Here is a 12,414-nt window from a genome sequence, read left to right as displayed (position 1 = left end):
ACGTTGACCTGACCTGGTTCTTTAATCCGTTTCCAGTAAGCAGTGAGATGAGAGGTTAGCTGCTAAAAGTATTCTTCAATAGGCTGAGTTGAAAATCTTGAGAGAGAGTCTGAGCTCCGGGAGTACTTTATCAGCATTTACTACGGCACATTGCTGTTTCTAGCATCTCTTTCCTTCTCTTTCTCCTCGCATTGCCTTCTTTCCTGCCTCTTCTTTCTAACTGGAGAAGGTTTTCCCATGTCCAGAAATTCTCTGGCTGGTCCACAGTTAGCTTGACTTAGGCTTCTGGGGAGGTATCGACAATGTTGAATATGGCTGATTTGGAACATCGTGTGTTCTTTTGTTATTTACCCCCCATCATACGTAAAATAACCCAGTGTGAAGATTGTTCAGGGTTTAAGGTTTAGCTTTATTGTTTGATATTGTGGGGAAAAATTTATTTCAAAGAAGTAAACTTATATAATCAACATTTCAGGTATTGGAATGATCCAACATTGAGAAAACGAATAGACACCCAACATGTCTTTTGCTCTGCAGGCACTAAATATTTATTTGTGAATGTGTAGCAGAAAGGGTGGGGATCCATTAAATGCCAAGGATAAACGCACGAGGCTCTGGGGGGGTCTATTTACTTGTAATTCCTATAATAGTCCCACTTTTATTTTTTCTTTTCCCCAAAGGAAGTCCATCAGCGGAACCAGGAAAAAGCTGTGTGTCACTAAATCCCGGGAAAAGTGCTAAATGGGAAAATCTGCAATGTGTTCAGAAGCTAGGCTATATTTGTAAAAAGGGCAACACAACTTTGAATTCTTTTGTTATCCCCTCAGGTAAGTGACCTATTTGATCTGAAGTGTATAAAATATTATAATTTAAAGATCAAATTACAGTCTAGTCCTAACTGTAGGCAATGACAGGTTTTGTTGATCATTTACGGTATCAACTTAATGATATTCCTACAGAATGTCTTTTTGGTGGTTGCTAACCTTTCCTGAGTGTGCTGGAGTGTTTGGGCATGAGCAAAGCCTTTGACACAGCATTAATAAAAATTTTATCTTCACAGCTGCCCTGTGAGGTAGGTATTATTATTCACACATTTTACATGAGGAAAAAGATATTCAGAGGATATAAAAAACTCGCACATGTGACAAAACTGGAATCCAAGCTAGGAAATCAGTATCTGAAAGGAATGTTTTTATTATGTCCTCGCTATTTAATGGCGTATCTGGGCGCCAGTGTTATTTAGTTTAACATGTACACTGAAGTCTTCACCAAAATGGAATAAAACATCCCAGAAGTAGTCACTGAATTTTATATATAGGCTAGACCAGCGGGAAAAAATGCAATTATGCTCTCTATTATAATTTTATAGAAGAATTAAGCTACTAAGCCCAGAATGCATTTTTTTCTTCAAATTGACAAAAAGCAAACTAACTATTGATACATTTTTTTCACCATCACCTGTTTTTGGAGAGACACTTAATACTTCATGGTCATTTATGTGTGTGTATATATATATATTCTTCTTGGGAAATCTGACAGCGTGGCATTCTTCACTTTTTTTGCTCCTTGACTTTTAAAAGCAATTTCATTTATTTTAAAATATGATTGACATGGCTAGAAAGTCTATGGTACAACATGATAAAGAATAATAATTTCTTCCAATTCTTACTTCAGATTTGCAGTTCCTCTCTGAATAACTGTGTCTGGGTGTATAGCCTTACCTAGTTATTCTATGAATATATGAATAAATATGTTTGTAATTCTTTTTGTCTGTTTTATACAAATGACAGCATATGATACATTTTGCTCTACTTTTTTCACTTAATAACAATTTGGGGCATCATTCCATACAGTACATAGGTAGCTTCTGTGTTCATTTTTATGGCTGTACGTTAGCCATTGCAGGGAGAGACCATATTTTTTTTTAACCAGTCCCCTGTTAATGGAACTTTAGTTTACTTCCAAGTTTTTATTATTACAAACAATCCCGCAGTGAGTAACTTTATACATCTGTCATTTGATGTGTGTGATTATTCCTAGAAGTGGAATTGCCAGATCAAAGAGTGGGTGTGTTTGCCATTTTAATGGATACAAATATGGTGGAGCTCTCCAATGGATATAGATGAGGGTCCCATTATTGGGTTTGATTAGACTTTACAGGGTCACCCTTATGGCTGTGGGCACGCCTCAGGGAGACCTCAGTCATTTTTGTATTTCATCTCCTCTATTCCTCCCATACGAGAAGTGGTACTGATATAATCCTTCCCTCTTGGAAGAGCTCATATAATTCCCCTTCAGAAGGTTTGGAATTACCACTTAGGGGGTGAGGAGAATGGTGGTTTTATCATGTCTGAGGTGAGGAGGTAGAATTCTGTAACTTGGCCTTGTTCCTTAACCCCCCAGTTTTAGTTTCCTATCTATGAAGTGGAAATACTAACACTTGTTCTTCCTGTGAATGTTTGTTCATATTGTCAAGCACTCAGTCCATTATTCTTATTTCTCTGCTATGCCTGTTACCGGAACCAAACTTGGGTCTGCTGGTCTGCGTGCAGTAAAGCCAGATCTACTGACACCGGGTTGTGGTGAAGGAAATTGCAGGGTTTATTGCAGGTGCCAAGCAAGGAGTCCAGGGCAGCTAGTACTCAAAACACTGAACTCCCCTATGGGTTTCAGGAAAGCATTTGTAAAGTCCAGGCGAGGGAGGTGGGTTGCAGGGTATGTGATCAGCTTGTGCAAAATTCTGTGATTGGTTGATGGTGAGGGAACATGGCAGTGTCCCAGGGGTTGATGTTATCAGTCCTTAGGTGCCAACACGCTCCTGATCATCAAGTAGTTAATTTCTTCCATTTGGTGGTGGTTTTAGCATCTGTGAAACAACTCAGGAAGCGTGCATCAGGTACTGTTATCCGGGTACTTCAGAGCGGAGCTCCAGCAGAGGATGTGGGGGAGGGGTCTGTCCCAGGAAGGCCCCCTAGGGTCCTGCTCGGTTACATGCCTTACTTGCTTCACTTGCTAACTTTCACTTCCCATTGGTTTTTGAATTTCTCTATACTTCCTGGATTAATCATCCTGCCTTATCTATAAACTCAAATAAACCAGAGCTTGGAAAAGCATATCAGAGTTAGGATTGTGAAGCATACATTATTGGTGACTTTCTTGGGCAAGGGTTCCACCTCGTCCCCTGTTTGTCTTTGCAATGCCACCCTGTTCGTCCATGATCCCTAGGTTGCTAGAGCTGCGCTGTCCAGTTCAGTAGCCACTAACCACGTGACCACTGAGCACGTGAAATGCGGCTAGTTCCAACAGAGATTTGCTGTGAGTGTAAAATACACGCTGGACTCACAAGACATAGCATGAAAAACAAAAGTGAACGATCTCATTATTTTTTAATTGATTACATATTGATATGATAATATTTTGGATATATTGGGTTAAATATGATGTATTATTATAATGAAAGTTACCTGTCTCTCTTGAGACTTGTATTTAACTGGCAAATGTATAATTCCATACGTGGCTCCCATTTATAATTCCATACGTGGCTCCCATTTGTGGATTTTGTTATATTTCAGTCAGACAGTGTTGCTGTACGGGAATAAGCCATTTTTTGTGGCTGCCCCAGGGGACGCCTCTACATTGGTTGTTTCCATGTTTTGAAATATTTTTAAAGTGCACCTGTTTAGTTTTTGAAGCCCTCAGCATGTGCTGGCATCATTTTCAACTTCTTGAGCAGCAAAATTAAAATATCCCACAAGAGGGCTCCAGAGTGATACTAACTTTTTTTTTTTTTTCTTTTTTTGGTCACCACTGGAACTGTATAGAAGGAATAGATTTTCTAAAAATATGCACTTTTCTGTTATAATAATACAGTGTTTGGATCTCAGGACTGCCTATTTACTTGAATGACTGTACACAGAATCTTGAGCTTATACAAAGGTGATGCAGACATTCCCAGACTTTGAGAGACTATGGAACTGATACATGAAACGGATAACAAAGGTGCCCTGTACTGAACCTTTACTAAGGCAGCACATTTGAGAACATTTAGTATCAAACTTAAATATAGAAATTGACATTCATTTGGCAATATAGTCCCTCTTTACGCAAGATATATTGCTCAATTGCTGTTTGAAACAGTATCCATAAAATGGTCATAATAAGCTGTTGTATAGTAAATATAACTTCAATTCTTTTTCTTGACCAACAATTCATGACACGTATTCTGTGCCAGGCCCTGTGCCATTTCAGGGCCTATATGAGGATGAATGAAGCAAGTCTCTTGCCTTCGAACATTGTTACTGTCACTCTCCCTAGCTCATTACTGTCATGTTTGTAATGTATAATCAAGGTCATGAAATTTGACCCTGACTACTAGTAGCAATAATTAGGACCTTGGTCACTGTTACTGGTTTGATTAAACATTGTTGTCGTATTTGTAATTTATAGTCATATTATCTCAAGTGCAGAACACGGTGAGGATGGGTAATTTAATATTAGTACTAGCATTCATATTATTTACAATATTTTACATACATGGATAGTTTGGTTCATGTGATGTGACTGACCCAACATCACACAGCTTGTGGCAGATTCAGATTTTGCCTGAAAGACTTTGGAATCGAAGTCCCTGTGATTTCTGCAGTTATGTGTCATCTTTTGGGAGCAAGTGCACAGCAGTGGGTTAGTTCAAAGGCACAGGTGGCCGGCTCACACTGCCATGGTTTCAGAAGCTCCTTGGTGCCCCCCCGCCCCCCACCCATTCTAGGCCCTGTGTCAGCACGTCTTTCTCCTGCCTGCCTTGTGAGTCGTGCCCATCCTCTGAGGAATGGATGGCTTCCTAATGTCCGTAGAATAGAGGTAACTTGAAATCTTTTGAGGAATGAATACGTTATATGACAAAACTCTTGTGCTTCCAGTATTTATAGAACATGCTTAGGACAGGTCTGCCGATGATAAAATGCAGACGAAATGAGACAATCTATTGTATCTTACTGTGGCCTTGTTGTAGGTACAGTTGAAAATAAGAACAGATTTCTCATTTGGCTTTATTTTAAAATGAAAGATGACTTCCATATCATCTTTAGTCTAAAAGCAAACACAATGTCGTCTATCTTTTGTGAATACCTGTGCCAAAAAATGGAAAAATAAATATTAGCTATATTTGCCTATGACTATGAACTGTTTCCTATAGAGAATGATAGAAAATATTGTTAAATTAAAAATTTTTTAAAACAATAAAAAAAAACTCCTTTTAAATGTTTTCCAAACTCTTTTTTTTTTTTTTTCTAGAAAGTGATGTGCCTACCAACTGTCCAAGTCAGTGGTGGCCGTATGCAGGTCACTGTTACAAGATTTACAGAGAAGAGAAGAAAATCCAAAGAGATGCCTTGATTGCATGTAGGAAGGAAGGTGGTGACCTAGCAAGTATACACAGCATCGAGGAATTTGACTTCATTATCTCCCAGCTGGGCTATGGTAAGAACTTCATCTGTAATACACTTGATTCTCATCTTCCTGACTTACCACCCATCTTTGGAAAATTTAATCATAAATGTTAAATCTAATAAATTCAAGTTAACAATTCAATGAACAATTTAGTAACAAATATCAATCATGCCTAAAATATTAAAATTATATAGTAATTTAAAGAATTTTTACCACTAAGAGAACATTTGAGTTTTTTTAATATGGAATCAACTTATGCATAGTTTTAAAAATACTGTGTTTCAAAAAAAAATACTGTGTTTCTATATATAATCTGGATTCAGAGCAGTCTACCTTAAATTTGTGAACAATATTTCACTAGTTGGAATTAGTTGTGTGTACGGATGTATTTTCTCTTTTAAGGCCCATGTTTTGTCTCACAGGAAAGGTCTCTAAATGAACCATCTCATCCTCTGAATTTTATTTTCTTTATTAATCTAGCTAAGGCTGCTAGAATGATGAGCAGGGAAAGAAAGAATTTATTTGATTGGAGTGGTTAGATGGTGGCCTAAACCTTTTAAAGAAATTTGCATCTCCATTTTAGGACTCTAAGAGACGAAGAGAAAATGTAGTAACTCAATATTGTAAAGTTTTAAAAGATTGGCCCTATCAAAAACATTTAAAAAGTGAGTAAAGCGAGTTGGGAATATGCTTATCCTGAAGAGGAGGAGGCTGAGGAAGGAAGTAATGAGGACGGGCACTCAGCCGTACTTGCTGATTCAACGATGATCGTTTTCTGCTTCCACTTACGCTACTGCAGAATAGCTGGACCTTTTCGTTTCCAGAGAGCAAAACAAGAGGAAATGGATGGTGGCGATGGTGGGGACTGCTTCCTGACACTTACTGCCTGAAAATGGATAGGAGCGGGGGTAGGGGAGAAGAGAAAAACAATGAACAAATAGATGAGAAGAATAAAGTAGTCTCAGAAAAAGATGTAGAACATCCCCAACACTGCTGCTGTCAGCGCCAGTGCTGAACGGAGTCCTTTCTCCTTTGCTCGCCTCACTGACTTCGGTAGGGTGATGATGATATTCTGCTACAGCCCATAAATAATTTCTTGATTATTCTACATTTACCTGTCCTGGAGCATCTGGACTACACGATACTGATGTAATCAAAACCAGTGTATCTGAATAATATCGTGACAGAGATGGCATGATACTTACAGTAGGGAATAAGGTTTGCGAGTGAATCGGTGGAAAACACATTAGTTAAGAGGCTGTAGGGCTAACGTGCAAATTTTGCTCTACTTTATATAATATGGGTCTAGCAATAGGAGAACCTTATATATTTATTGCTATAGTTATTTTAGGAGTTTGGATGACGAAGGTTGCTTTTAGACTCAGCTGGAGAATTAGTAAACTTTCACTATGGAAACCTTCTCTTTTTTATTATTGATAAAGATTTATTTATTTAAAACAATACAAATCATATTGATAAAGGTAAAGGAAAGTTATAAAATTAGAATGCTTGTTTCTAAGTCAGAAGCCTAGAAAACCTTTTTGTAGCTAGTTGAGTTGATATCTTTCATGTTAATCATGGAAATACAGTGGATAAGTTGGGACCTACACATATAAGTTATGACTCCATCAACAAAGACAGCTTCCCTAACAGATTGATAAGTCCGTCTAAAAACTTTATGCTCACATCTTATATGTTTTTGTAGGATCAAGCTTGTGCGTACAGAAGCTACAGGGGGAGAACAGTTTAGTGAGAAAAATGTTTATCAGAAACTCTTAATACTTTATTATAATCGTGGGACTTGGGAGTTTAGGTTTTCATTGGTCTTGAACCTAAAAACCTTGAGGGGTACATGAGGTCATTTTGGAGCCTATATTTTCCGCCCAAAGAACATGATCTGCCAGATTAAGTGAAAGGAAAAGGGATCATCCTGGCAATGCCATTCATGTTTCATGGTGCTGGAAACATCTGCTGGGACTGGCACCAGGCCAGTCAGGGACTTCTCCAAAAGCAAAGTTGAGTGACAATTTTAGGAGGAAGAGACTAAACCATTTAGGGAAATTCCTATACAATGCGGCATATTTCTCATTTTCTACTACAACATCATCTTTACAAACTTTTGGCAAGCAATTTTATTTAACTGTTTAAAGAACATATGAAACTTAAATAGATATTGAATTGTGTATTCCTTCAATTTTTAAAATATGGAAAAATGTGTATGATTTTAGTCACGAGACCTCAGGCCTTCTATTTGGTCCCGTTTTTACACGATATTTAGAATTCTTAGAATTAAAACTACTGATAAAATCAATAATGCTCTTCATAGAATTTTCAAAACAGAATGATCCTCTTTTATATCTATACCTGGTTGTTTTTATTTTAACTTTTGTTTGTTATTTGGGTTTTTCTGGTGTTTCATAGTGAAAATGGTGGCAGATTCATTCATATACATAGACTAATAAATAAGTGCTAAATGCCAGAAGACAGCCCAACCCTTCAGTTTATATATCTTCTCACTGTATGGATCATTTTCACTCCTATTACAGTGATTAAACTTTAACAGAAACACCTAGAATGTTCTTGATAACATCGTCAGTAAAATAGGAGTGGTTTTTAATTTTTATTATTTTAAAACATTCAATAAGATTTAATAGTAATTCAATAAGATTTATGTATAAAGAAGCTGCCATATTTCCAGCACCATGAGTGTGGTTGGTATATGGTAAATTATTTATAACAAAAAAGCAGCTTCACAAGATAGAGGATCGTGATAGACCCACTTCAGTTTCTGTTTAACAACTCCCAGGAGATAGAATTTGCAGTAGCACAACAAAAGAATACAGTCATATCCACAATGTGAAGAATACATTACACATTTTAAACTAAAATTGACAACATAGGGGCTTCCCTGGTGGCGCAGTGGTTGGGAGTCCGCCTGCCGATGCAGCGGACGTGGGTTCGTGCCCCGGTCTGGGAAGATCCCACATGCCGCGGAGCGGCTGGGCCCGTGAGCCATGGCCGCTGAGCCTGCGCGTCCGGAGTCTGTGCTCCACAACGGGAGAGGCCACAACAGTGAGAGGCCTGCGTACCGCAAAAAAAAAAATCGACAACATAAAATGTAGTTGACATCTCAGTCTACAGAGGTAGGTCCGTTTAAAGCTCAAGAGGATGGTCTTTCATGCTAGTGATAATATCAAGGGAGTTGTTGATAAAGAACGGGTCTTCTTTTCCTGATAACCTTCTGATGTTTAGAAAGAAAACTTTGGGTAAATGACTTCTGTGTTTTTCTTCCTGTTTAGAGCCAAGTGATGAGTTATGGATTGGCTTAAATGACATCAAGATTCAAATGTACTTTGAATGGAGTGATGGAGCCCCTGTAACGTTTACCAAATGGCTTCGTGGAGAACCAAGTCATGAAAACAATAGGCAGGAAGACTGTGTGGTGATGAAAGGCAAAGTAAGGCAACTTTAGTTACTGATACCTAGCAAAAGCCACAGGGAAATTTTCCTGCTGTCCCACTTATTACGTACGATTGTTTCCATTGTTTCTATTCTACTGAATTGACATAGATCAAGGTTGAACGCGAATTCAGATTCAGTTTTTTGAGTCTCTCTCAATTGTCTGGCACACCCAAGTTCTCAAGAGGACTAGAAAAGCAACAGACAGAAACTTTCATTTCAAAGATGAAATTAACTAATAACGAACGCTCATATCATTCCTATGCTTGGTTCTAAGTTTGTTTTTTTTAAATTTTTATTGCAGTATAGTTGATTTTCAGTGTTGTGTTAGTGTCTACTGTACAGCAAAGTGAATCAGTTATGCATACACACATATCCGCTCTTTTTTAGATTCTATTCCCATATAGGTCACTACAGAGTATTGAGTAGAGTTCCCTGTGCTATACAGCAGGTCCTTATTAGTTATCTATTTTATATATAGTAGTGTGTATATGTCAATCCCAATCTCCCAATTTATCTCTTCCCCCTTTTCCCCCAATAACCATACGTTTTCTACATCTGTGACTCTGCTTCTGTTTTGTAAATAAGTTTATTTGTACACGTTTGTTAGATTCCACGTATAAGTGATATATATTTGTCTTTCTGTGTCTGACTTACTTCACTCAGTATGACAATCTCTAGGTCCATCCATGTTGCTGCAATTGGCATTATTTTGTTCTTTTTCATGGCTAATATGCTGTTGTATATATGTGCCACATCTTTTTTATCCATTCCTCTGTCGATGGACATTTAGGTTGGTTCCATGTCCTGGCCATTGTAAATAGTGCTGCAATGAACATTGGGGTGCATATATCAAATTATAGTTTTCTCTGGGTATATGCCTAGGAGTGGGATTGCTGGGTCATATGGTAGTTTTATTTTTGTTTTTTGGAGGAACCTCCATACTGTTCTCCATAGTGGCTGCACCAATGTACATTCCCACCGATGGTGTAGGAGGGTTCCCTTTTCTCCACAGGTTTTTATATGGCTTGATTAATCAATTCAGAGCTTTGGTCCTACTTTTAGCTGGTTGCTCTGAGTGGATGGAGACCTAGCTAGATCTACTCTGGGTCCAACAGCCTAGAGTCTGTGCTTGGAGAGCTACAGATTTTTTTTTAGGTTACAAAGAGGTGCCAAATATGAAAAAATGGCTTCCATGTCTTAAATATCACTCTAGCGACTGAAATATATCATCAAGTGATCTTTTGTTAATAGAGAATGAAGCTGGTGGTTAAGAGGCTTGGTTTTGATGCATGGCTTATTTCCTCATTTGTAAAATAATAATAATAATCATACCCAGCTCATATGGTGGGTATAAGGATTAAATGGGTTAAGGTGTATAACGTGCACAGTGCCTGGCCCAAACTTCCTGCTCGGTAAGTATTAGCTACTGTTTTTATCATTGTGGTTGTTACCATGGTGATAAATTGAAAGCTTAAGAAAAGAGTATGTGTTAATTATTGAAAGAATAGGCAGAAGTGTGTCCTGGGAAGGGGAAACCAGAGAGCATCCTACTTGTAGGGAACTCAAAAGACAGTATGGCTGAAAGCATGGAGTGAGGGGTAGAGGGGTGTGTAGGGAAAATACTGGCCACGAGAAAACATGCATTAGCCTGGGAGTAGCCAAACCTAGTCTGCAATTTGCAAATATTACACCGGCTGAAGAGCTGTAGTGGGTACGGAAAACATTTTTCAAGGTGTTTAGCAGTTAAGGGAAGGAGAAGAGAAGTCTTTTAACGTGAAATCTCTAAGGAAGGCAGAAAGGGTGGAATTTGAAGTAGAGTGAAATATGGTACCTTAGCTCCGGGGGGACCCTCATCAGTAGAAATGGGAAGAATGGAGGGCAGAAAACTGGTTTCAGGTGTGTTTTCAGGTTGGGCCTTCTTTCTGGGTGGCTTTAAACGTACTCAGTTAACTTGAAAACAACTGCCCATAGGGATGGAAGAGGAGGTAAACCTTCCGTTGGGACCATCTCTTAAGGGCTCATGAGCATTTTTCGTTTCTCTCTAGATCCCCCTCCAGAGTGGCTTGACAGCGAAGATATGAAAAACATACTGGGGCTACAATCTCTTTATATCTTTGTAGCCAAAGTCAAATTGGCAGTTTCCTGGTAAAATGTCCATTTACCTTTCCTTTTCATAGATGCCTTTTTCTCTTAATAACCTCGAATCTTTATTTCCCTTTTCAGAGGTGCAGTTATGAGGACATAGCACCAAACAACTGATGATCATTGAGTTTTGGTGTTTTTTTTCCTTTGCTTTCTGCAGGATGGGTACTGGGCGGATCGGGCCTGTGAACAGTCTCTTGGCTACGTCTGTAAGATGAAATCACAAGCCCAAACTCCAGGAACAGTGGGAGTAGAAACAGGCTGCCGGAAAGTGAGTACAGAAAGCATGCAGTGGTTTCAGATCAGCAGGTGTGATGCGATAGCTTTATTTTTGCCTGTGAAGGTACTTAATAATAGGGGCCAACTGCTTCACCTTACAGGTGGTGGTCGTCTATGACACTATGGGTCATCGAGGACATTTCCAGTGGATAACCTTAATTTGCAGATAGCAAACAATCCTTAGTCATTTTTTCCATTTATAATATTTCTGGTGAGCCTGTTTCTGGCGGGGAGTCTTCTCAGTAGATCCCTGAGGGTCTGGGAGGCGGGAGGTCTAGACTCTAGTTGGTAGTACCAGGTAGTGACTCAGTTAAACCAAGTCAAACCATGCAGTCCTATCGTGCTTTATTCTCACCTGCACCACAGTTAGTAATACCTCCCCGCAGGTCTTATCTTTCTTTGAGGTTAAAGTAAGCGATTTCTGTGGAGCTGTTTCTAAAAGCAAAATACGGGACGTATGGTTGTCATGTTCCTGTTTGATCGCTGAGTTGCCCATCTTCCTCTTTTTTTCCTTTCTCACTTCTCTTGGATAAAAATAAAGTAGAAACTGATTTTCTGTCCAAGAGTGTCAAGTTGTGATCAAATCATAACAAACACCAGCATTCATGAAGCATACTTGAGTACTGACCAATTAAACCATAAAGAAAAATAGAGCAAACACAGAAAATCATACAGTGAGAGATCGAAAGGATCTTAGTGATGCTTGAAAACCCCCTTTTAATTTTTGTGTTCTGGAAATTTCAGCCCAGAGAAGTGATAACTTTGTATGAGTCACACAGAGGTAAGGCTAGAACCCAAGTTTCCTGCCAAGTACACTTTCGCTGCTGGTTTCACTACCAGTACACTTACATATTCTTTACCTAATCACGTGCAGGTACGGGAGATTGTCTATTATTGTAACTTCCTATAAGTAATAAACCAATCCTCAAATCTTATTACTTCTACACAATCAAAATTTTGTGTATATTTTTTCTGTGAACTGTCATGTCTATAATGATAAAATCCAATTTCATCATTAGGTTAAAGAAGAAGAAGAAGAAAATATTGGCCAACTGTTTGTTGAGTGTGGTTATTATGCTTTCAGTG

General features: G+C 38.5%; 1 protein-coding gene across 1 annotated transcript in view; it reads left to right on the top strand.

Annotated features, from left to right (window-relative positions):
- Positions 1–12,414, top strand: part of MRC1 (mannose receptor C-type 1) — a 99,299-nt gene that overhangs the window by 34,027 nt on the left and 52,858 nt on the right. Inside the window, exons 6-9 of the mRNA XM_022580611.3 lie at positions 681–827; positions 5,290–5,475; positions 8,745–8,902; positions 11,210–11,320. Of these exons, the coding sequence (XP_022436319.1) occupies positions 681–827; positions 5,290–5,475; positions 8,745–8,902; positions 11,210–11,320 (602 nt within the window). The remainder of the gene's footprint in view (positions 1–680; positions 828–5,289; positions 5,476–8,744; positions 8,903–11,209; positions 11,321–12,414) is intronic.

The sequence above is a fragment of the Delphinapterus leucas genome, chromosome 2 (genome assembly GCF_059928025.1).
Source record: "Delphinapterus leucas isolate spDelLeu-1000000601 "Yukka" chromosome 2, BTC_Dleu_Yukka2, whole genome shotgun sequence".
Taxonomy (NCBI): domain Eukaryota; kingdom Metazoa; phylum Chordata; class Mammalia; order Artiodactyla; family Monodontidae; genus Delphinapterus; species Delphinapterus leucas.
Note: the sequence above shows the minus strand (reverse complement) of the source record. Positions and strands in the feature narration are given on the sequence as shown.